General features: G+C 35.6%; 1 protein-coding gene across 5 annotated transcripts in view; it reads left to right on the top strand.

Annotated features, from left to right (window-relative positions):
- Window positions 1-22,366, top strand: part of sbm (L-type amino acid transporter sobremesa) — a 196,265-nt gene extending 173,899 nt beyond the window's left edge. For all 5 annotated transcript variants that reach the window (XM_090398362.1, XM_090398360.1, XM_090398365.1 and 2 more), the window contains one exon: window positions 21,710-22,366. In XM_090398362.1, the coding sequence (XP_090254488.1) occupies window positions 21,710-21,774 (65 nt within the window). In that variant the 3' untranslated portion in view covers window positions 21,775-22,366. The remainder of the gene's footprint in view (window positions 1-21,709) is intronic.
- The last annotated feature ends 2,038 nt before the right edge of the window (window positions 22,367-24,404 follow it).

Genomic DNA, 24,404 nt, shown 5'->3' with positions numbered 1-24,404 from the left:
TACAAACAAATGAGAGAAAATTAGCTTAATATCTGTAATGAGGTATTCAGTTGCTGTTAGAATTTGTAACTCGGTCACTAAAACAGAAGAATATCGCCGTTTCCCCTTTAAAAACAACTTAACTTGTGTGTCCTCACTCCAGATGGTAATCCCTTAGTACAATTTCACAGAAAAGTAACGATTTTGCAAACAGTTAGCGCCAATGAACGGTGCATTGCTGAAACAGCGAGAATTGGACAATATCACGACCGAATTTTCAATTTAAACTGATCAGATAACTATCTTCTTCATCCGATCTTGTATTTGGAATGTCACTTGTTTCCATCATTAAAATGCGAGAAGCAAATGTAGTTCACTGCTAGACTATCAAAGAAGACTCTCTGCTGTGTTTCCCCCACGTAATAGAAACTTCCTTTGCTATTAGCATTGCAGCATCATTGAAAGAGGCGGATGAGAACATGTATGAACAGTATGTTCAAGTTAGGATCATTCATCGGTAATTAATATCACGCTTTTACCTCGAATTTTGGACTTCATCTGTTATAAAATGTTCACCGAGCTTCGTTAATCTAAATATCCTCTAGCACACAAAAAAATAAACAAATAAATAATAAAATAATAATAAATAAGCCTGTAATATCATTCAAGGACGACTTTTAAACTCAACGCCTTGGATGTGTTATTTGTCACATGACTTCCCCTTGTAGGATACATACATATTAGGATACATTCCATACATGCATATACATATTTGCATACGCACGTATGGAATTTTCGGATATTTTATTACCATTTATTTAACCCAGATGAGGCATTTTGGATCTTTTATCGATGTTAATAAGTGTGGCTTTGCTTAATTTTTCTAAATAGAAATTAAAATGCCATTTAGTATTCGCGTGCAAAGTGGATCAACCTATGAAGTACTAGACTAAGCGCACAAAAAGTTTTCGACCTTTGTTTTGTTCTGAACTTGAGAATAAATGTTTCAAAACTGTGTGCAGCCAACCCGAGAATATTCTCGAATGGGCTGCACAATTTCTCTATCTTTTATTTCTCTATATTTTATTTCTGTTATTGGTAAAAACCAATAACACATTGGTTTTCACACTTCACAAACATACACCACAGGTTCTTAACAGCAGAGGGAATGATATTAATTTTTATTCAACCAATTAGTTTTGTGCTAAGTTCACAATTTGCAAACCACAGATAACTCGTCACCTTTGGTACTTAGATGAGCATAAAAAAGAGGAAATTTCATTTCCCAAACAAAATCAATGTGAGATGATGTTTGAGATTATTTCCAGTTCCTCTAAAAATAGCGATCCGCTGCCAACGTATTATGATTATTTTGTTTCCGAATATGTTTCTACCATTGCTAGTTGAGGAAATTGTTCGACCAAACCTGAACACGCTTAACAGGCAATCATGAGTTCAAATAAACTCATAATTAATGTACGTTTCAGGAAGCAATTAAATCTTTTTTTTTTGCGTTAAAATACTTAACGTTCAATACAGAATAAGGCTGAGATTGGCAGTCTTCATGCTTCCACCGTTTTCTCCATGAAACTGGCAAAAAACATTATACCTCATTTCTTTGCACACATCTTTCATAGGACTGCAGCATATCGACCACGAGGACAGATTGAGAACACAGAATCTGCAATTTGGAAGATAGAAGAAAGGATGGGGGACATAATTGAGACATATGAGTTGTTAAGAGGTTCATCCTTCCTTTTTCTTCTTTTCCTATTTGCAGATTCCGCATTCTCAATCTGACCTCATAACCAACACTCGACTTTCCCAATATCATTTTGATTCATATCTGTTACTTTCTACAAACCCTTCTCATTCTTTCCAAATTCCAGGCAACCAAATCAGCACACAGGCGTGGTTTGATCAAAGATCTTATGAAGCGAAATCACAACCTCCTTATCTCTGCTGGTCAGTATCATTTTCTTTATTTTAGCTATCCTCTGGGTTGTTTTCACTACCGAGGGATTCAACTTCATATGTACAGTCACCCAACGATCCTCTGCAGCTCCATCAACAGAATACACTACCTGTCATCTACAGATGAAATTTAACACATTAAAGCTAAAACACATAGCTAAATTAAAGTGTGATCTCTACTCATTTCAGCCTATTTGAAGAGGTTGGAACCTCTTCAATATCATTTCCAATAACCCAGCTTCGCATCATCCACAAACAAAGAACTGAATATCTCTTCTGTCTTCATTGTTATTGCTCCTCCATACATAACTCTGGCTCTGTCACATAGCCAGTCAGTCAGCCCAGTCTACTAAAATGATATCTAAATCAGGGCCGGTTTTATCATCAGGTTTAGTGCCCCTAGGGGCACTGAGACTTCGGGGAGCCAGATTTTGCTACATAGTTCTGGGAAAAATTACAACCTTCGAAAAAATCAGTAAAACCTTGATTAATAATAAAAAAACTGAAATAAGTCAAGCCGTCCTGGTGCTCGATGATGATCCTACATTATTTTCGCCTTTCTCTATTTCTTCCATTCCCCTGCTCTTTGTATACATAACCTCAAGTGCAGAGATTTTTTCTCCTTCTGGCATCTGTCCCAAGATGAGCGGGGAATGATATTATTTTTATAAATATCCACATATGTAGGTGTACATGTGCTTGTGTGAGTATGACAAAATATATAGAGAGAGAGAGACAATGTATTGGGGCGCCTAAATTTTCTTTGCGTAGGGACATCAGATACTCTCGGACCGGCCCTAATCTAAATCCATGCATTGCAGCTAATAAACATCAACTTGTTATACAATAACTTGTCAAATGTGATTACAAAAGCCAAAAATATCACAAACGCGCATTCCCATGATCGGACGGGATCACTAAAACAAGACCATCCTTTGACAAATCTGTGTTGGTCTCTGCAAAAAAATCTCGACCTTATTTGCCCATTCTGGTATAGCATATGAATCCTTACAATTTTTCCGAAATCTTAACGACCAGTTAAAAAAGACGTAAAATGGTCTATAGTTTAATTATTCAATTTTGTCCTTATTTATTGGCATTAACATTGTGTTCTTTTTACTCCTCAAGAACTTTTCCATTTGCAAAACTTTCATTTTTAGTACTTTAAAACATGACGAAATCTCACACCTTGTTTATACCCAAAATACCTGATATTCTAAATACAATCATTCAGTTTCTATCCCTCAGTTATCACACGCAAGAATAACAATCCGTTCCACCAGAATAAAGAAATCCCAATCATTAAACGGCTCTATTAGGTCATCTTATTGGTTATTTCATCATGTTCTCCATCTACAGTCATACAAAGAAATACACTTAGCATTGTGAAACATCGTAATCTGTTATTTAAAACTCCTTGGAAAATGCACTCAGCCTTGTCGCTGATCAGAAGAAGGGACTTTCTGCCTACCGATTTCCCAAAGAAATTAACGTGGTAGTTAACATAATTACAATGGCTTCAATCTTAACAACAGCGGCCGTAATTCCAATCAACGCAAACCAGACAACTCCCACTATTAAACAGCTCTTCACATTCTGCTACCCTGACGTATTTACGTTGATAACTTCCTTAATTACTTAAGACTTCTCATTTCATCCTGTTTTCTTTAAATTAGAAAGTGCTTGCAAATGATGAACTATTTATGAAATGCATTGAGCCAAGGCCACATTCTTCTACCGTTCATTCCTGGAAATGTATAAATCAATAAAGAGTCCCGCTTAAAAAATGTACAAGGACGACTCTACGAAGTTTAAATGCTAGTGCCATTTGCAATGTGCTCTTCTCTTGGATTTGGCATTTGAATAATCACAGTGCTTTGCATGCCACAACGTTCATTTGTTGGAGGGAAGGGGGCAGAAGATCGATCCTTCACTTTCCATTCTTTTTACGAACAACACAAATGAGTTACTGCGAAACCTTGCAATTAGCTTCTAAATAAACATGACTCCGATTTTTTCTAGCTTCACTTAGAATAGCCCTGAGCCAGAGCCAATTGGCACGTCGATGTTGTAGCACAAATGCCAACTGCTGCTTAATTTGGGCTTGGGACAAGTCTCAGATGAGCAGTGATTTCACATTACTAAGCGGTTTTCGAACAAAGACTATCATCTACGTATATAAACAAAGGTTCTTGATCCTGAAAGATGTCAAAGTATTTACTCCACAAAAGATTATTGGACGGCGACAAGTTATGCGATGCAGTCATTGAAGGTTGCTTTTCACTGTTTCAACACGGGATGAACGGGAAACTTTTCTCTTTTCAGATAGTGGAATAAATGGCACGCGAGTATCCAGGCGTCAGTTTTGTCTGGCATTATTCTATCCCATAACTTCCGTATGAAAATATATACTGCTAAAGTTTAAGCAGATAACGTATGTAATCTGATTGTCAATAACACTGGTCAACGAGATCATTAAAATAAAATAGAAAAATCCGCTAACCTGTTATTCCCTAAAGGGAGTAGACTATGCCGTTTAGCACTAAGTTTTTAGAAACTGGGGGAGCCAGTCTCCACCCTTATCAATCACAGATAGCTAGCCCATGATCTAAACAAATTTTGATTTTAATTAGATTCTCTAACTAGAACAGTCGCGAATTGAATGTAAACAGCCAAAATGCAAATACTTGCATGATTTTTTATATTGAAAATATGTACGAAAATCATATTTAAAACAGAAACTCTCGTTGAACCGATGTTTCCATAAAACGTTCAGGTAAGAATTAAGCAAATATTCGGTAACGCCCTCGTCCTCTCTTTTAGGCCTTTGGCATGAATTGATGACCACCTTTTATAACTCTCATCGTTACTGTAGTAGCCATGAATACCTTCTTCAATATCTCCATATAGTTTCGAAGCTTGTAGTTCTATTTTAGTGCGATCCTTCTCGAATTTTTGGTCTTTTAATAATCCGTCAATTTGAGGTCCATCACACATATCTTCCTTAACTTCTGTGAATCTTGCAGCTGGTACTGAAATGCGGTTCACTTTTACCCAATACTACTACTACTACTATGTTCACTTGGCATCTACAGATGGTTACTCCGATGCTCGGTGATGTTCTGCACCAGGCCTTTCTATGTAGTCCTGTTGTTTGCTTTTCTGGTAGCATCAACTCAGTCACTCCACACACACACCATCCATCCATCCATCCATCCATCCATCCATCCATCCATCCATCCATCCATCCATCCATCCATCCATCTCATTGATGGTCTACCCCTGCCTCTTTTTCCAGGAACTTTACCTCCTATTACTGTTCTGAGAAGTCCGTCCAAAATATTTTAACTTTCTTCTGTCAATATCCTTAAGGAGCCTTAAAGTTCTACTAATCTTTTCTAATACCCATTCATTTGTATGCCTTTCAGTATATGATATCCTCAACAGCCTTCTGTAACACCACATCTCAAAAGCAGATATCCGTTTCTTATCTGACTTCTTTAGGGTCCAAGTCTCGCATCCATAAGTTGCTGTTGGAAAAACAACTGCATCCAAAACCCTCAACTTTGTTCCCATGGAGATAGATCCATCCTTCCAGTCTTAGATAGGTCTCTGACCTGTACCCAATACTTGAAATTCGTTTTTCAAGAGATTCAAGTTAATATGCGGTGGCTGCAGAATTAATTTTTTTTTAAGTCAAATCTTTTTTTGTTTGTTCGTTTCATCTGGGAATATTTTTTGGAAGACCATATTTTCTTAGTTTTTTATTCCACCGTTTCATTTCTTTGCTTTCCTCATACGAATAAAAAGAGAAACAGTATCCCATAAATTTAAATTCTTCTGGTACACCCACCGTTATTACTTGATTTCTGGTGTTTTAGTTTATTCGTGTAATTATCTCCTGATGAAGCGAAACAAAATTTTCATGAAAATAAGTCGAGAAAATGATAAGAATTTCTTATTCAAGATGGGATTTATTTTTTGTGGAAAATGTATTCGTAGCATGTCCTTTCTCCACAGAAGCGTAGACAGTGGCGGATTAAGGATAGTTGGGGCCCCTAGGAAAATTATATTTGGGGGCCTACAAAAAAAAATAATAAAAAAAAGAATAAAAACATAAAAGTTAGGTGGCAAATAAAAGAAATTTTGTACTTTTGAATTTTTTGAACTTTTGGATTTTTCTGCCTGTTGAAGGATGATAAATAATAAAACTTTTTATTATTTTTTTATATTTTTAAAATTTTTTCATCAGTTTTTTTTTTTTTACAATTTTACAAAGTTTTTTTTTTACTTGCACTACACTCAAATAATGAAACCACGAAAAGTTACACTAAAAAGTTATTTTTGAAACAAACACCTCACTCTTACACGATTCAATAACAAATGAAGTTAAAGAGCAACCAGGCGAAACTTCCTATCTCGGCAATGCAATCAGTTTTCGTGACCTCGAAGCTGTCAACAGCGCCGTGCGCCGACATTGGTAATGCGGTTTAATTTAAAGAGTAGATAGCGCGCGCTGTTCAAAATACAAAATACGAAGCTTGTCAACTAGCGCCGACATTGATATTGCGGCATTGTTTAAAGCGTAGATAGTGCGCGCTGTTCAAAATACCTATTAAAACGTAATAATTGTTTTCAAAAAATTTTTACTTAAAATAATCAAGATTTTTATGATGTTTACTGAAAACATTAATCTATTTTAAAACACTATAAGAAAATGTCGTGGCTTGGGGCACCCCCAAAGCTTGAGGCCCTAGGCACGTGCCTCATTGCCTTAATGGGTAATCCGCCAATGAGCGTAGGCAACAAAATATATTATGAACTTTTTTATATTCTCTAAGATGATCCTCGTCATAGAACGGGGCAGCTGATACTTGATACGTTCTATAAATTTCACGAATAGGAACGTAAGATATAATTAACTAATATATGACGGATTTAGCTTACTGTGTATATATATTGGTATAAAATTTACGCCTTAATATTAAGGATATCTGCAGTATGACTTTCAAATTAACCATTAAAAACTGAAATCGGTATATTCTTACAGATTTCAGTTTAGACTACGTCAAGTTCCATGAACAAAAACAATCGTGACTTCCAGAGTGCGCTATCACTACCAGACATCGAGTTCTTTGTTTGAAAATTTAGGTTCTCCATAAAAGTAATAACTTTCGAACATCGACCGAATCTAAATGGAAACGATAGACTTAAATTATTCCTCTTATGAATGAGATGCATCAACTGCACGAACATGAGGTACACGTCATGGTCTAATTATGTTAGGGTTCTAGTAAAAATAAATTGAACGAGATTTAAAAATGAATAATAAAATAATTAAATTTGACTTAATTCTGGAATTTGTAAGAACTATTTCATAAGAAGGATAATTTAAGCCCATGCTTTTAGATTCAGTCGATGTTGCAAGCTTATTACTTGTATGGAGAACTTTAATTTTCTTCCAAAGAACTCTGTATCTGGTAGTGACCGCGTTCTCCGGAAGTCCAGATTGTTTTGGTTCATGGAACTTAATGCAGTCTAAATGTTCATCACGACACACGACCAGTCGAAAATGCCATAATCCACATTGGCAAGAAATTTGATACACTCCAGGTTGTGCGAAAGGTGGGATCTTATCCTTAAATGAGCCTAGAAAATTAGAGATCTTGTTGATAGGATGGAAGGACACTTGTGAGCCAACAGATCTAAGTAGTTTCACTATGCCTTCCGAGGCCCTTTAATATAAGGAATGGTAACACGACAAACCAACTCTGTATCACTCTTCATGATGAAAGGCAGATGAAGGAAAACTGTAACTGGCAATAACCTTGGTGGCATAAGGTTCGTTAAAGCTTTATTCTCGACATTTAGTAAGCAAGATGGATTTGATTTGACCTACCAAATTTACTCAAATATAACTCGCCCTCTCATAGAACTCGCATTCCTGATTTTACTTTATGAAAAAAGAAATTACAAAGTTTTGCATATATCTCGCACACGAAAAAAAAGTTTAAACACGTTCACGTCGGAGTGATAGTAACTCGCTCCCCGCGATTACTATCCAGGCATGTTGTTTACCCGTGGTAAACAACATGCCCTCCTGAACAGCCACTATACTACAGACACAAGAAAAACAACAAATAGTGCAATTAGAGACAACTGGGATAAAAACGCACTAAGTAATGAATCACATGTCCACTCCCACAGAAACTGTGCTATATAGACTCAAGCAAAACTATGCGTTGCACTGGCAAACACAGTATATAACTAAAAATTATTGTCCAATTTTTCAATTACATGAAATAAGTGCATCAAGTGTGTATGTTGGCTCTTATTTCCGAAATTGTATTTGTGCACCTTTTGGCAACACATACAGTAAAGAAATAAGCTCTGACTATTGAAACCTTAGTATTACATCTAGGTCTACCTACTCACTGATGAGACCTTAATAAAGGTCAAAACCGGTCTGGGTAGTGACCTCTCATAATGTAGAACAGTAATACATTTCCTAGGAGCTGTGTTTTACATTATTGAAAAATACTAAGGACAGTGATCGGAGTTTGCTCCACCTTTACTATGAGTTGCCCTGGCATTGCACTACCAGGTGTTGGCTTATGCTTGGAGTCGCCGAACTTTATATAGTTTTCTATATTCGGCATGAAACTCTTAGATTAGGTTTCCTATCTTTGAGTTTCTTATTCGCTAAGAAATGATGTGGTATTTAATATAATATCCACTTAATTTTGAATAATTTTACTTCGCTGAAGTGAAGCTTGTTGACTTTTATTTCAGCAAATGAAATGTGTTTTTATTGCATTTAAAATTTTCGATGTCATTAAGACAGATCACAAAGGCTAACTTCAAATAAAATTCTACCCTGAATATACCAAATAATGTGTATGCAACTCCGCCCGACATCTCGACACGGAAGCGGCACGCAAATAAGTAGCAATAAAATTTAGCCGACGGGTTGAAACTTTGTGTGAGTTGAGCCCGAAGCGGTACACAAACGATAATGAGAAGTTCCTTCGGAACGATGAACGGGCAAAACACCACCTCGTCGTGACGTGTTAAAACTAACAAATATATATGAATGTTATGAAAGTTTCAGATATTTTGGAATTCGGCTAAAGAGAATTAGCATTTCAACTCAGCAATTGTCAGCTTGCCTTTGTCGTTGGGTCGTGCGATCTTTTGCTAATACCGCACCAATCATATGTGCATCTTCATAAGCTGCTCTACCGCCTATCATTGCTGTCTGTTTCGCGCTCTTCTTTCACTTCTGATTAGTCATTCGTTAAAGATTGTTCATTACGTATCTCAAGTCTTGTAAATTACTTGAAATTTTTGCTTGAAATAATGGGAAAGAAGACGATGCTATCTGGGTAGATGACTTTGACGATGCACACAAGGAAACCACTCTCGAGGCCAAAAGTAGCGATAACGAATAGGAGATTCTTGGTAATCATCCCCATTTTCAGTTGTTTCCTGAAAACTTTAGTTTCCAAAAATCCCCGCATATATCTCGCACCGCGATTTTTTTGCTTTAATTTTGAGAAAAATAGTGCGAGATATGTTAGAGTAAATACAGTATTTCTTGATTTTTTTTTCTTAACGTTCTCTATAAAAGTAATAATCTCCTAGAACGTCTATACAAAGAAAGTTGTGAGATCTTGCTATACGACCGAATCTAAATAGACTTAAATTTCCCTCTGATGGGAAATAATTCTTCGCAAGTTCCAGAATTAATTAAATTTTTATTTTAATTATTTATTATTATTTTTAAATCTCTTGTTAAACTTATCTTTACCAGAATCTTCATGTACCTTGACCATGACACCTTACATCATGTACTTGCATGTCGTGTGTTCTCATTGCTGTGTTAATTTGAAAGTCATATTGAGGTGTAATTGATACTATTTGCGAAGATTTTATACTAATACAAATATATGCGTGCCTTAAACCAGCTTATGATAATTAATGCATTTAATCGTAATTAATTAAATTACATACATTTAATCAATTCAGTAATACATTTCATTCCCTATTCCCGAAGGCTAGAAATTTAGTCCTTTCTGCTCATGTCAATGCTTTTAAGAATTCTGTATTCTCAAATTCACCTTTCCTTCTTCTCCCAACATTTTGAGGACCGAAGGCTTTTTAAGATTCCTCCAAGATTGTTATTTTCTTTTCTGCCCACTGGGAATAATTTTTTATCGTACAATGAGTGTGGTGGTCGTGTGAGTCTTCAGATGAAGGTGCGGCTTCGATTTCCATCGCTATACTATGAGAAGCGGCATCAGTCACTTTAAATATCGTTTATGCACTAGGGGGACACTTCAAAGCCCTTTTAAGATACTCTCTTCCAAAAGTATCTGTACGTCCATAAAACTCACTACTCAGGCGACATCTTTCATAGGTCAGACTGGAAGCAGTTATCATATTCGAGAGAATAAACATCCCCCAGCTACCTGGTTGGCCAAGTGGTTAGCATATCTGCTCTCCAGCCAAGAAGCTGTGGGTTCGAATCCGGCCATGGGCATGGATCTTTGTGATTGTCCTACAAACGTTGTGTGGAAAGGGAATCTGCGACTCTACCACTTATTCTAGCAGAAGACATCATTGTCATAACCATGGGAGGTACAGCAGGGACCATACTGCGTCTACAGACGTCAAATGTGAAAATGTTTTAGCTTTAGTTCGGAGATAGATCACTTCCTATCTTCTAGCTAGTTCCGTGTTCAGCGAAGTGATTCGCTCTCATGGTAGCACCAATAGAAATCAAGGAATAGTTTGTGTGACGTTTGGAAACTCTCCCCCCCCCATCAAATGTATTCCTTGTTCTTAGCTCTGAATTTGTTTGTAAAGCAAAAAACGTTGAATAGTTAATTGTTTTCAGAGGCTATTTATTCTTATATATTTCTCTCTTATATATATAGATTCAGTCTGAGGATGCTATCAGTTAAAAAAAAAAAAGGCAACCAAGTATGCTGTTTATTCTTGAATTGAATAATATTTATTTCAATAACAGTACACACGATTTTATGATCCTTTAGTTATTCTTTTGTAATATTCACAAAATAACTCAACCATATTGAAAAGGAAACTTGACGGGTATGTAGATCGAGACAAAAAAATTAAAATAAACTCTGTTTGAGATTGGTTAATTTTCTTTCAGCTGGAAAAGCCCTTATAAAGATTTTCGTCGTGTGTGAGATGTGAATTCAAACTCAGGATTTGCCAGCCAAACGATAAATATTGCAACATTCTCGTAGTTGGCATTTACTTTTCATGGTCCCTTAATTATCTAAGGCCATGGTCTGGTCACATCAAAAAAGTACGCTGATTTAGGTTTATGACCTTTGGGAAAATAAGGAAAAGGTGCAAAAGCTAGAATATAACTTGAGGACAGAATTGGAGAGTGCAATCTGCCTGGTAAATAAGAAGTGAAATATGATCAACTCAGAAATTATTGAGAGAAGCTTACCAAAGATATTTTCAGTGACAGAATGGAGGAGGTGAATAGGGAACTATATATATATGGGTTCAGTAAGAGGGTAGCATATTTTGTTGCATAGAAAGTAGTGAGTGGATGTAAAGCATTGCCAGTGTCCTAGTTAGTAAGTTTACAGACAGTGAATGGATTTAAGATGTAATATAAGATATTGCGGTTGTTAGATCTATTCCATTCTTGTTAATTATTTCCTATAATGAGTCTTTGACTCAACGATCTTAAATATGAAATAATAATGCAAGTTTCCACAACTGAATGCTATTTTAAATGCGAACGAATGTTTTCAAACCAAATTGTTATCTGAAGAAGGTCATTCACGTTCTTAAGAGTTTTCTCTGCCAATCCAATTATAATCGAGATGGCAAGCCAGTTCAACAACAAAAATAAATAAATATAAATAAAAAGCTCAGCGTATTTTCTGTACACGATTTGAGTGTTATTATTATTATTACATGACACCTTCAGGGAGTTCAAACTCATCGAGGACGGACACCTACTCTACATCTCTCTGAATCCACTATTCACTACACCAACGCCATCTACCGCCCGTCAATTTTAGTGAATATAGCCGAGTTAAGAAAAAAAAAAAAAACTGCTCAGCATGTTTGCGAGTAAAATTTGTGAATTTCTGTGTTTGGAGTTTCGTGTGTTTCTCGGCCTACTGTACTTCAGACAGTGTTTTGAAAGTTGTAAATCGTGTATCATATCACTAAAATTGATTGACAGATGGAAAAGGTAGAGGACAAAAGGTAATAATGAAATCTTTTACGGAAGGAGAAAGAAGTGAAAAAAAAAATAGCTCATTGACTTTGGCATTTAAGGTTAAAAGTTTACCCACTGAATGATAAGAGATTTGCATAAAACGAATGTAGCATGCTTGTCCTTTTTTTTTCTGAAAAAAAAATTAACAGTATTATTTGTGTATATTAGAAAATTCTGTTCTATATACATTTTAAAATTGTGAGATGGACGCCCAATTCCAAATAGTTCATTATGTAGAAAAGAACTAATTTTCTTGACCTTACACCCCTTAAGTTACTACAGACTGGATATTACACAGAACTTACGTTGAATGTTTTCACTTTAAAGGGTCTGGAGGGTCAAGGGGGCAGCACAATCCACCCTCCAAATAAGGCTGGAGTAAAAAATTCTATCTGGATGTTTTTGAAAGTCTTTAGGTTGTAAATGATTTTTATCACTCTCCCTACTGGAAAAAAGTCAGTTGGCCTCTAGTAAACTTTCTGGATTATCTGATCAAGTTTGTCTGGTTGCAGAAGAAAAAACCTATCTTTCGGGGAAGAAGAGATCAGCTAACTCACCTTTCGTTGAAAAGCCCTGATAAAGGTTCTTCGAGTTCTAGACAGGATTTGAACCCAGGTCTATCCAACCAAAGGGCTATCATCGAAACTGACTGAGCCATGGAAGCACTTCCTGGACTATCTAATTCTTTGCTTTACACTGTACCAATGCTAGAGGTTCGCAAGCTTTCGCGAGTTGAATTAACATTAAAAAATAAATAAAAGTTATAATAAAAAACATTACAAACCAAACTTTCATTAGTAATATTTGTTTCTTTTTATATCTCAATTTTTCACCGCATATTTTACATTTAAAATCACCTGTAAGAAATGTTAAAGACATATTCTATAGCTCCAAAAAAGATCCCAATAAAACAAAGGGGCTGAGTTTGTTGCTTTATTGAATATGATGTGGCCTAAGATTGTTGGAATTAGTGAAACCTGGCTATCAGAATCAGATATGGTAACTGGGATTGAGTGAAATACGTATACTATTTTTAGGATTGACAGAAGAGATAGGAGAAGAGGAGGACTACTAATGATATCAGACAACTTCATTTGGGTTGAAACGCGAGAAAACAATGATGGTAATAATGTTCCAAGTAATTATCTAAACATTGATTGGGTCGAAGAGCTCGTGCGGCCGCGCTTGGCCGCACGAAGTCTTGGTTTCGAGTCTAGTCGGCGACTAGAGGAAATTTTTCTAAGCCTTTTTTCGACCGGTTCCCGAGTTAGTCAATCTCTGGCACGGGCAAGCGGGTTTTTCCCCCCGGAAACTCGGGTTTTTCGTCCTGTAAAATCAAGAAAATCGACCGTAGAACCCACATTATTTCAGACATTAAATATATATATTGTGTTAGGGTTAGGGACCACGAGATGGCGGCACATTTGAGCCGTCTCTCTTCACTGCGTACCGCTTAATTAGTGATAGCCTTGGGCCATCTGTCTCTGATTGGGTACCAATGGAGATTGAACTGCCCACTCAGTCTCCAAAAGTAAGATAGGGCTAAATGGCCTCGCCTACTCCCGTATACGGGAATAAAAAGGCGTTAGCTGATTTTTTTTTCTATCATTAAATGCTTGAAGGATATAGACTGGCTGCCCACTGGTCTTCAAAAAGTAAAGCTAAAGGAGCTCCACCTACTTACTCCTTTTGGACCATCAAAAAGGCATTAGAGGATAAGTTTATATGTTATACACATACATACATACATACACAAGATAGTATAGGCATATGGTCTTATAGTTGTTTTAGAGTCAAAACTTGATAACTGACGGAATGCTGCTTAACCTTTTAAAGATTGCAGAGAACCATCGGCACTTCTGGCCTAATATCCAATTCTTCCCTTGTGCAACCAGTTACCAAGTATTTGTCTGGATAATGAACGACTAGGAATGGACTGGCAATGTGGAATTTATGATTCCTGCTATAAACAGAGGACAGCTATGAGTTTTGATTTCCCATATTTAGTAAATATGTACATGAAGTCATTTGAAAAGAGATATATCTTAAATACCATACAAAGCATACATTAATATCACCCTCTTAATCTCGTTGGGTTCCAAAGAAAGTCTTCATAGTTTAACAGACTTTTTAAATAACAAAATTCAATTCACAGAAGTTGAATAGAACAGGACACTTCCTTTCCTAGATGTTCTGACCTCAATTATGGATCACAACAAACGATCCTTTGCAGTATTACAGAAATAAACAATAGCGAGTGGTATTTATGTGCTACTTCATACACTTATCCAATCCAGAAGTGAGGTATTCTAAAAACATTCAAGGATAAAGCATGCACAACATTTAGTGACATCAAAAGGGAACAAAGGCTTACCTCAGGGAAGTACTCTTTAGCAATAGCTATACTAAAATTATCCATAGCATTTTACTAAGGCCACAACTTAATGCAGCATATAGACAAGAGCATGCAGGCAATGCAATTACTTTACATTAAAAAAACGTCACTGACAAGATAGTTTATGTTCTAGCAGTAGAACATAAAAGCGATTTCTCTCTTTTGACAAAGTATCCATGATCTCCAGATCACCCAAGGAGCCTCATTCACCACTTAACTATACAACTACACAACTATACAAAATATTCTGTGCATGCACATCTCCTTTCTGCAATGGGAATTATTCAAACGAAATAACACATTAAAGATGTACAAAAATTACGGGTGCATAAGTCTGGCCTAGCTTATGCGACCAATGAAAAACATCAAGTACTTTGGCAACTCCCAAGATTGTGATATATTGATGGCTTGTACTTAAATTCAAAGATGCAGTTAAAATGACATTGGCCAACTCAGAACAATAAATAAATAAATATATATATTATTTAAAACCAACTTTGGTATCATACTGTAAAATTAAAAAGTTGTGAACTAGGTTATAATGAGACACGTTTGCTATGTCAGCAAGATGTTCACCTACAGTTTTGACTGTTCCATATATGGCAGTTGCTATGGGAGTCCAGATTTTATTTCAAAACTTAAATGTTCCTGTAGGAAACGAACTGCGTAAAAAAGGTGATTACATAGTCATATCATATTTATATATTTTTTGGTATTCTAAGTTTCATTGCATCCCATAGTGTGATTTAATGTATACTATCGTATGCTTGTATATAGTCCACAAATACTTGATGTAATTCTTTAACGAATTCGTGGTTTTCTAGCAACTATCAGAGAGTGAAAATATGATCTGCCATCAACTTTCCCTTGAGAAGCCACACTGATACTCTGATGTTTGAAGCATGTACATTCACTTCCACATCAGCATAGATATTTTGTACAAGGAGATGATGCTTCTACAAGTTACTGGTATCATGGAAGTCTCCTTTTAAAAACCTAGAGCACAGCATAGCTGTATTCCACTCAACTGGAATTTTTTTTTTCTTTTTACCATATTAGCTTGAGTTCATAAATCTGTGGTTAAAAGAGTGTTCCTCTAATTTTTAGAAGTTCGGCTGTAATTTTATTTTCAACATTTTCTTCTAAGCATTGTACCTCTGGTGTAAATTTTCATCTGGTGATTTGTTTAGCAGTCTCTCTAAATACTGCCTGAATTCCTCAACAATTTTTTTGTAATTAAATCTCCTTGCTCGTTAGTAATTATTTGATTTTGTGGTTTATATCCTCTTTTAAGTATCTCACTGCACTTGAAGAACCTCTGCATTATATTATTTTAGTTTCTTCAATTATTTATTTTTTAATCTGGAAGTATTTTGCAGTTTTCTGGTGATAGCATTTTTAACTGCATCTCATTACGTTTTTTTGCAAGCTGTTTACATACATCAATGAACTATTTGTTTTTCTTTCTTTTATTCGAATTGAAGGATTTCTCTAACACAATGACTAATAGTACTTTTGATTCTTTTCTATATTTCTCTCGGGCATAAGTGGGACTGAATATTGTATTTCCTGTTTTAACTTTTCTGCATTGTTTTTGTATATTTACATATTTGCACTTTTCAATATTTATATACATCAGTTAGAATCTTTATTTCTGGTACTATTTCTCTATTTGACAGAAAGCCAGCTTGAAATGTGCTATTACCATTACCAGATAATGATCAGTATTTGCATCAGCTCCTCTATAGGTGCGAATGTTTCTTATGCCTTATCATTACATGGCCTTTTTGGTTGCTTACTATTTCCATCTAGGGAGAGTCAAATTTGTTTAGGGATATTCCTTCTAGGAAAGAATATACTACTAACTGTAAGCCCTCTTGGAGAATGCAAAATGAACAGCTCTAATCCCATTGGCTTTACAAATGCTGTGCACAGTATCTTGGCCAACTGTTGGTCTATATCATTTCTTTTCCTGTTTTAGCATTAAAGCCAACAATGATTAATTTTATAGAATGCTTATATGTAAATCGATATTTCTAATTCTTTATAAAAGTTATCTTTGGTATCATCCTTATTTTCTGTTGGCGAATGACTATTGATAATTGAAAGATCAGATAACCAGAAATATGTCAGAAGTGATCATTTACTAGTGTGAAAGTTTTTACATATGCAAACACCATAAAATCCATACCATTTTCTAGTTTGTCTAGCCTTCTGGCTTCTTATATATAGCTTCTTTTAGATCTTAAATATACAAGAAGCCAAATACAGATCTTAGATACAATCTGTATATTGTAATTTTCTATTGCATCAATAACACATGAAGAGATCATCCAGGTTTACACAAAATTTTTATATTCCATGTTCAAACTCGAAATCATCTCTTCATCAGTATCAGTAGAACTGAACTGTTCACAATGGCAATTACAAAACCTACTGCCTGGTTTCATAACTCACTGGTTTTTTTTTTTTTTTTTTACAATGTGGACAGCATGAATGATTTCAAGTTTCAATATGACAGACATGATGCTAATTAAGTGGACCTCACACAATTAGTCTACTGACTCCGTGGAGGTTACTGTAATCTACTCTATACTATAAAATAAGCTGAAATTGGAAACGGACGTAGGCTGTAACGTTTTTCTCAAGTTATTTGAAACTCGGGGCTGCCCTGGGTGTCGAATCTTCAAAATCCGAGTCATCGGAATGCAAGGAGAACTGGCCTACCAGTCCGGAACACGGGGGTTGGGTGCCGTAGGCAACAGGGAGGCAGTTAGTAATAATACAGTCTTACTTTAATCAACACCCAAAATAGCTGATTCCTATATTTGGATGCCAGAGCAATATTTGATACTTCCTCATTGCTCTGTAATCAATGTAAATAAGACAAGAATCAAATTTAGATCCACACCAAAGATAACTCAAAGGAATTCTTCTGCTATATGGCAAGCAAGAGGAAGAATAGTTGTAGAAGAATGACACTGGTGCATAGTTATAGTAGCAGAGTGCCCATTGCAAGGGATGTAGTGGAGTTATTCAATGGGTGCGTTATCAAGGAATAAGAGGCGTGTCGAGTGTTGATTTGGTTTTAATAACGCTGTGGGAATGGATGACATCACACCTATAAAAATATTTTTAAGGAATGTACAAAAGTTATGCTCCTGACCTGGTTATTTAATACAAATCTTGCAGTGGGAAGGATTGGAAAGAATGCAAAATAGCACAACTCCACATTTGGTATCCAAAACTAGGACACAAGAGTAAATACCACTTATTTACTCTAATATTAAAAATAAAAATAATAAAAAAAAAAAAAACTGAAATCACAGAGAACTCCTCAGGTTAAAAATTAAACTAATATATGGCATGAGCAAATCAAATTAACACAATGGAAAGAAAGAATGCCATTTAAGGCTTGATGTATTGAAAGATTTAGCTGACTTAGTTGCAATACTACACAAGAACAGAATAAATGGAAAAATATCTAAGCTATTGATAACATGAAGCACTAACATCAGTAATTATAGAAAACAATAAGACTGACATCAAAAAAAAAAAAAAAAAAAAAAGAACACAATCCCACAGCCACTTTCATCCATCCATCCATGTCTGGCATTATAAGAATGCCAGAGTATCTCGCTTTCAATGCAGCTGAAATTATGAGAAATGTGCCCATTTGTTGGATATTATCAGCATTCAACTCTTATCTGATATGGGGAAAATTTTCCTCATATCTAGCAACAAAGAAAATAAAAGGGATTTTTCAAGTGAACCTGGAACTGAGGAATAACCAGAGGTCTGCAGATAAGATTTAAAAAATTCTTTTAAATAGTATCATTCCTTAAAAATGAAAGTGAAACTTGCTTAATAGTACTTTCAACTTTGGCAAATAAAAGTTAAAAGTACTACCGAGTACACAATCATCCTACTGAATACCATGTAGGATGATCTGCATAATTTTTATGCTTTCCTTTCCAGTATTTGGATTGAAATATTTGCAGTGAACAAATCCCAAATTAATTCTTACTGGTATAAGAAAAAAAAATTAATTCCCCATTCTGCTTGAAATTCTTTCTTTCTTGTGTTATCTGAGCATTCCTCCACTAGTGTGCCAAGGCTGTTCAAGAAAAGAGAAGCATATAAGAAGTGAAGAGGGAGGTTTAAGACTATATTGTGAGTGGTGGTGTAATTTAGTGCTCGTGTAAAATTGGTGATTTTTATCTGTTTTATTTGTTTTTTCATTAGAAAATTATGACATGCTTAGAAAGAAGCTTAAATTTGTTCCATGGCATACAACACTGCATTGAATATAGTTAAGTTATCTTGAGGAAGCAGTATTAAATAGTATGCTTAATACTGCTTCCTCAAGATAACTTAAGGAAGCAGTATTAAATAGTATGCTTAGGTTAAGGAGGGTTAAACAGGTAGGAGTTAGATGTTATCTCTAACATCTCAGATTGATGAGAATATCATCATTAAGGACGAGTTGCAAAAGATAATGCTGTATATAAGATAAAGTTGACCAGCAAACTCATGAACAGTACAAGGCTCTGGCAACAGAGGTGACCAGCATGGCAAGGAAGGCAACATCAGATGAGAAAAATCTAGCCATGCAGGCTAAAGGAAGTCATGGAGTTCTTTCATTATGTGGCAAGTAAGGAAGATTAACCCTAATGAGTGACGATGACCATGAGGAGACAGAAGCAGATAAAATAGTTGAGTTATTCAGTGACCACTTTGCAAGGGTATATCATCCACGTGAGGTTACTGCTTTAACCTATGTGACAGACACTAATGTGAGAACAAAGGTGGATGAATTAGATCTTAGGATATTGTGGAATCTTAATGTAAGTACAGCTGTAGGATTAGATGGGAATCAGCTAGGGTTTTATGAGAATGTGCAAGGGAACTGGCAATGCCTTTTACTAGGCTCTTTAAGTCTCAGCTCTGGTAGAGTTTCAAGGGAATGGTAAGAGGGCAAAATAATTCCCTCGCATAAGGGAGGATTCAAGACTGCAGTAGCAAATTATAGACCAATCAGTATCTCCCCTGGTATTGTGGTAAAAGTGCTAGAAAAATTGGTCAAAAAGAGAATTCAAGAGTGCATAGATAAAAATATACTGTATGAGGGTCAACATGGCTTTTGTGAAGGGTCAGTCATGCCTTAGTAATTTATTAACTTTTTATAATAGAATAACAGCTGAGCTGAATAAAGGAAATGGCTGCACGATGATTTTGCAAAGACATCTGACAGAATACAACATGGAACTCTGTTGTATTCTGTCAAATGTGGATAAGAGGGAGGCCGCTGGACAGATATCAAAAAGTGGTATATGGAGGGGCAGAATCGAGACAAAAGCAGGTGACTAGTGGTGTGCCACAAGGTTTAGTGCTGGGGCCATTGCTGTTTATTTTGTACATAAATGATATAGGAAATAACCTGCAAGGAAATACTGTTGTTTGCTGATGATGCAAAATTAGCTAGAATAATAGTTAATCAAGGAAACGTGGAGAGCTTGCAGAATTGTTTAAATAGGATGTCAGCGTGGCAAAAGATAATGGTTGTCAGTTTAATGTGAAGAAATGTAAAGTTATGCATTTTAGGGATAAAATGTTAACAAGCTTCTTCTTTTTCCATAACTTCAATTGTCAACAGCACTAGTGTAATTATGTACAGTGATGGCACTGTACTCCAGGAAATAGATGTAGCTAGAGATTTAGTGATGGTGGTAGACAGAGAGTTAAAGTTTAGAGGACATATTGCTAAGCTAGCCCATAAGATTACTTGGCTATTGAAGAGCACATTAACAAGTAGAGATAAGGAAGTTATTCCTCTTTATAAGGCCTCGATATATCCACATCTGGATTACTGTGCCCAAGTCTAGTCACCTGGGTTTCTTGGGGGAAGCAGTGGAGAGAATTCAGAGCCAAGTGACCAAGATGGTGTGTGGCCTGCAGAATGTTCCCTAAGGATAGATTGAAGATGTGGATTGGAGAAGTTGGTTGCTAGGAACAAAAGAGGGGATATGATAGAAACATTTAAGTTGCTTAAAGGATTTTATAGGATAGATGAAGAGGAAATGTTTCAGCACTTGGCTAGAGGGACTAGAACAAGTGGTCATCCATGGAAGTTCAATAAAGGTGTGGTTAGTTGGGTGTGATGACTAGAATTTTTGCTTGGAGAGTTGTGAATGAGTGGAATGGGTTGCCAGAGTCAGCTATGAGTGTTTGTTTGTTAATAGGTTCGAGAGGTATGATAGATTGTGTGGATAGTTTGGGTCTCACATGATGAGTCTTCGGACTCCATGGAGGTGTCTGTATAATAATAATAATGTCACAACAGATTTTCATGTTACTAGATCATTAGCTAGGTACGTTACTTAGTTCACAGGATATAATCTTCTATTATAATATATAAACTAATATGATAGGTTCCTCTGTAGACCTATGGAAATGACATTTGCATCCATAGAGCTAAACTTCCTGAAGAAAGACTGTTATAGGTTTCATTCTAGTTGGTCTTTTCTAAACTTTTCTTTGAACAGTTCCTAAGTTAGTTGATCTTTGGTACCGACAAATAGCCTTCTTTTCCTGGAAACTTGGAGCATCTCAAAAAATCAACCATCGAACTCGCAATATTGCAGACAATAATACAAGTGTTAAAGCCATGAGAATGACATCAGTTCTATCTCCTTGATAGAACTGATGTCATTTCTATGAATGAATAAAAAAAAATACTTTTATTCATTGATTGCTTGGGCTCACTATATATGAAGGCTTGGGAGTGGCACTGCTGATCTGTTTTCAAAAAAGTTACTTAGATATAAAGAAGTTCTTTCCACCTAATGCAATTTAATTCTGAGAAAAACTGGATATTAATAACTGTTTGTCTAAAGAACTGAATTCAGAAAATTAGATGCAATTGCAATCACTGTATTTAAAATAACTCTTTTGAAATAAAATTTATTCCGAATAATATTAACATAGTATTCACGTAAATTGTAATGTTTGTATATTTTTTTAAAAAAGATTTTGGCTCTATCAAAAAAAAAAAAGCATGTATCTAATTTTTTTTTCTTTTGCAGGGAAAATTACACTTTTTTGCCAATTGCTTTTGGAGGTTGCTCCTACTCAGTACATGCCAGATTGAGCACATTCTGAAAACAGGGTCAAGAATTTAAATGCCTGGGATCAGTATTTTCATTTATTTTGGACAATGACGCTGAAGCGTAAATATTTTGGATCACACATTTCTGATTCAATATTTCTCTGTGATGGCAAAACTGGAAGCTACAGTGGGCATGCTGCCTAAACAAGACTAAAAGTTCTTGGATGGTTATGCATTGGTGGACTAAGATACAAGATATCACCATATATGACCCACTGGGTTTCTGTGTTTATTTTTATGGAATATGACGAGGCTGTTAGAAATAGAAATCTATATTTAGAAACTAAAAGGTGTATATTTATCATTCCCAGATCATCATATACTTGAAGAATTTGGCATAACATTCTACACGTGTATTCTTCACATCTTTGGGTCTGTGATGCTCTGGTTAACGACAATGTTGCTATATTGTTGTTGCTAGTTGTTACCATTCCTCAAAGCTCGTTGGCATTCATTTGAAATGAAGCAAATCAAAAGACTGACTTTGTGTATAAAATATAATTTGATTTAACACATTTATATTTTGATTTGAATGATTAATGGAATTTCTCAGTAAACTAGTTCTAAATGTTGAGTTGACTGTTTTAATGTGCACTGCTTACAAACAGCTAAGATCACATAAATAATCTGATTATCTCTGAATGAAATGTCACATAAGGTAAAAGTGATTCAACTATCAACTTTAATTTTTTATATGCATAGGCCACACAAAGCATTTATAAATACTATTTCTCCTATTATGCATTATTATAATAATTCAGAAATCCCAAATATGGTGTCCTTAGCTACAAATGAAAAGTAACTGTTAATATTCATGTGATAGACTTCAGTTTTTTCATACAAACTACCACTGCCTCCTTGAATTATATCTTTTGAAATGGATAGTGCATATATTATATATTTATATTTTGAATGAGACCATGCAATTGTACTATAGGATTTCTACTTGGCCTCTGGAGAACCCAATGAAGTTAATGTCTACACTGGAATCTTTAAAAGAACTATCCTCTATTAACAGATGTCTTCATTCATTCATTATAGGATATGACTATTGAAAATATCTGTTCCTAAGCACAAATTTTTGTTTTAGAATAAAAACTTTTTTCTTCATGTTTTTTTTAGCTGTAGAATTTTACTCATCTATCCCCTTAACAATGTATGTTTGTTATCATGATAACCGAAAAGATACTATAGAGTGCTTCCTATGGATAAACCCAGGTGTTCTTATCTGACAACAGTAAAAATTGATCTTATACAGTGAAAAACAACTCTTTATTCCCACACTATACCTCCTAAACTTTAACTCTGTCTACCATCTCTCCCCAAGTAACTATCTTCATTGACCACTTGCAGCAAATTACCATTAATACTCCATCTGCAATCTCCTCAGTCCAAAATACATAACCTCATACTTAGCAACATACAACTAATAGTCATTAACATTTGCCTATGGAATCAGTCTGTTTAAGCCTTCAAGGATGCTGTGTCAGAAATGGCCTTTATCACCCTTTCTAACTTTGAATCATTGGCAAATAATTGTATATTACTATCTAGACCACTTCAATATCATTAACATACAAGTCAAGCCACAATGACTCAAGTACAGAACCCTGTAGTATACACAACTATATCCTCCTCCTTCTTTTAGACTTGACCAGCCTGGTTGGCTGAGTGGTTAGTATACAAGTTCTCCAACCAACAGGTAATGCTTTCGAATCCCACTGCAAGCATGAATGTTTGTGATTGTCTTACCTTGTGTACTGCTATGACCTTTGCTGTCCTTGTGCCATTAAAATCATAAATCATCATCATATTAGACTTGGCACATCCATACATTAACTCTCTCTGATACCTGTCAGTTATCTATTCTACAATCCATGTCACAAGCCTATTTTGCCCATCTCTTTGAGTTTGCAAAACAATTTCTAGTGTGAAATCCCATTTAAATGTCCTGTTTAAAAAATCTTTGCACTTATTCAACTTTACAGTCACTATTATAAAATGTGAGCAAATTGCTAAAGCAAGAGCAAGGACCTTCAGTAAAGTCATGCTATCCTCTCTAGACAATTAAGATGCTATGGGATAGATAGATGGATGGGGCAGATCCAAATTATCCTCTCCAACACTTAAATGACCACTCCAAAGATACTGAGTGGGCTATAATTGGTTACTTATATCCTAGCTCCATCCCTATATAACAGAATTATCTTGTTCTCCTCTCACTCATTAGAAATTCTGTACATACTGAGACACAAATCGAATAATCAAATCAACGGCACTACTAATTCTCTTGTACATTTTTCAACACCTTGCTGGTATTCCATCTACTCCAACTGCTGTGTTCAAATCAAGCTCCTGAAATAACTAATACCTCTATCCTTACATATAGTTTCACTTCAGCATTCAGACATTCAATGGGTACCTTTTACTTGCCACATAGCAAGAAAAATTATCTGTGATTTCTCTTTGCCTATAAAACTAACTAATTGTCATAGCCTGATTCCACCTTTCTCGCCATGGCTGTAACTCGCCTAGTTTGCTTTTTGTACTGTTCGTGGGGCTGGTCACTACCTTTAGAGATGGATGGTGAACAGGTGCATTAGGAATATAGC

Source organism: Typopeltis vanoorti, chromosome 9 (genome assembly GCF_054136105.1).
Source record: "Typopeltis vanoorti isolate ZY-2024b chromosome 9, IOZ_Tvanoo_1.0, whole genome shotgun sequence".
Lineage (NCBI taxonomy): Eukaryota > Metazoa > Arthropoda > Arachnida > Uropygi > Thelyphonidae > Typopeltis > Typopeltis vanoorti.
Note: the sequence above shows the minus strand (reverse complement) of the source record. Positions and strands in the feature narration are given on the sequence as shown.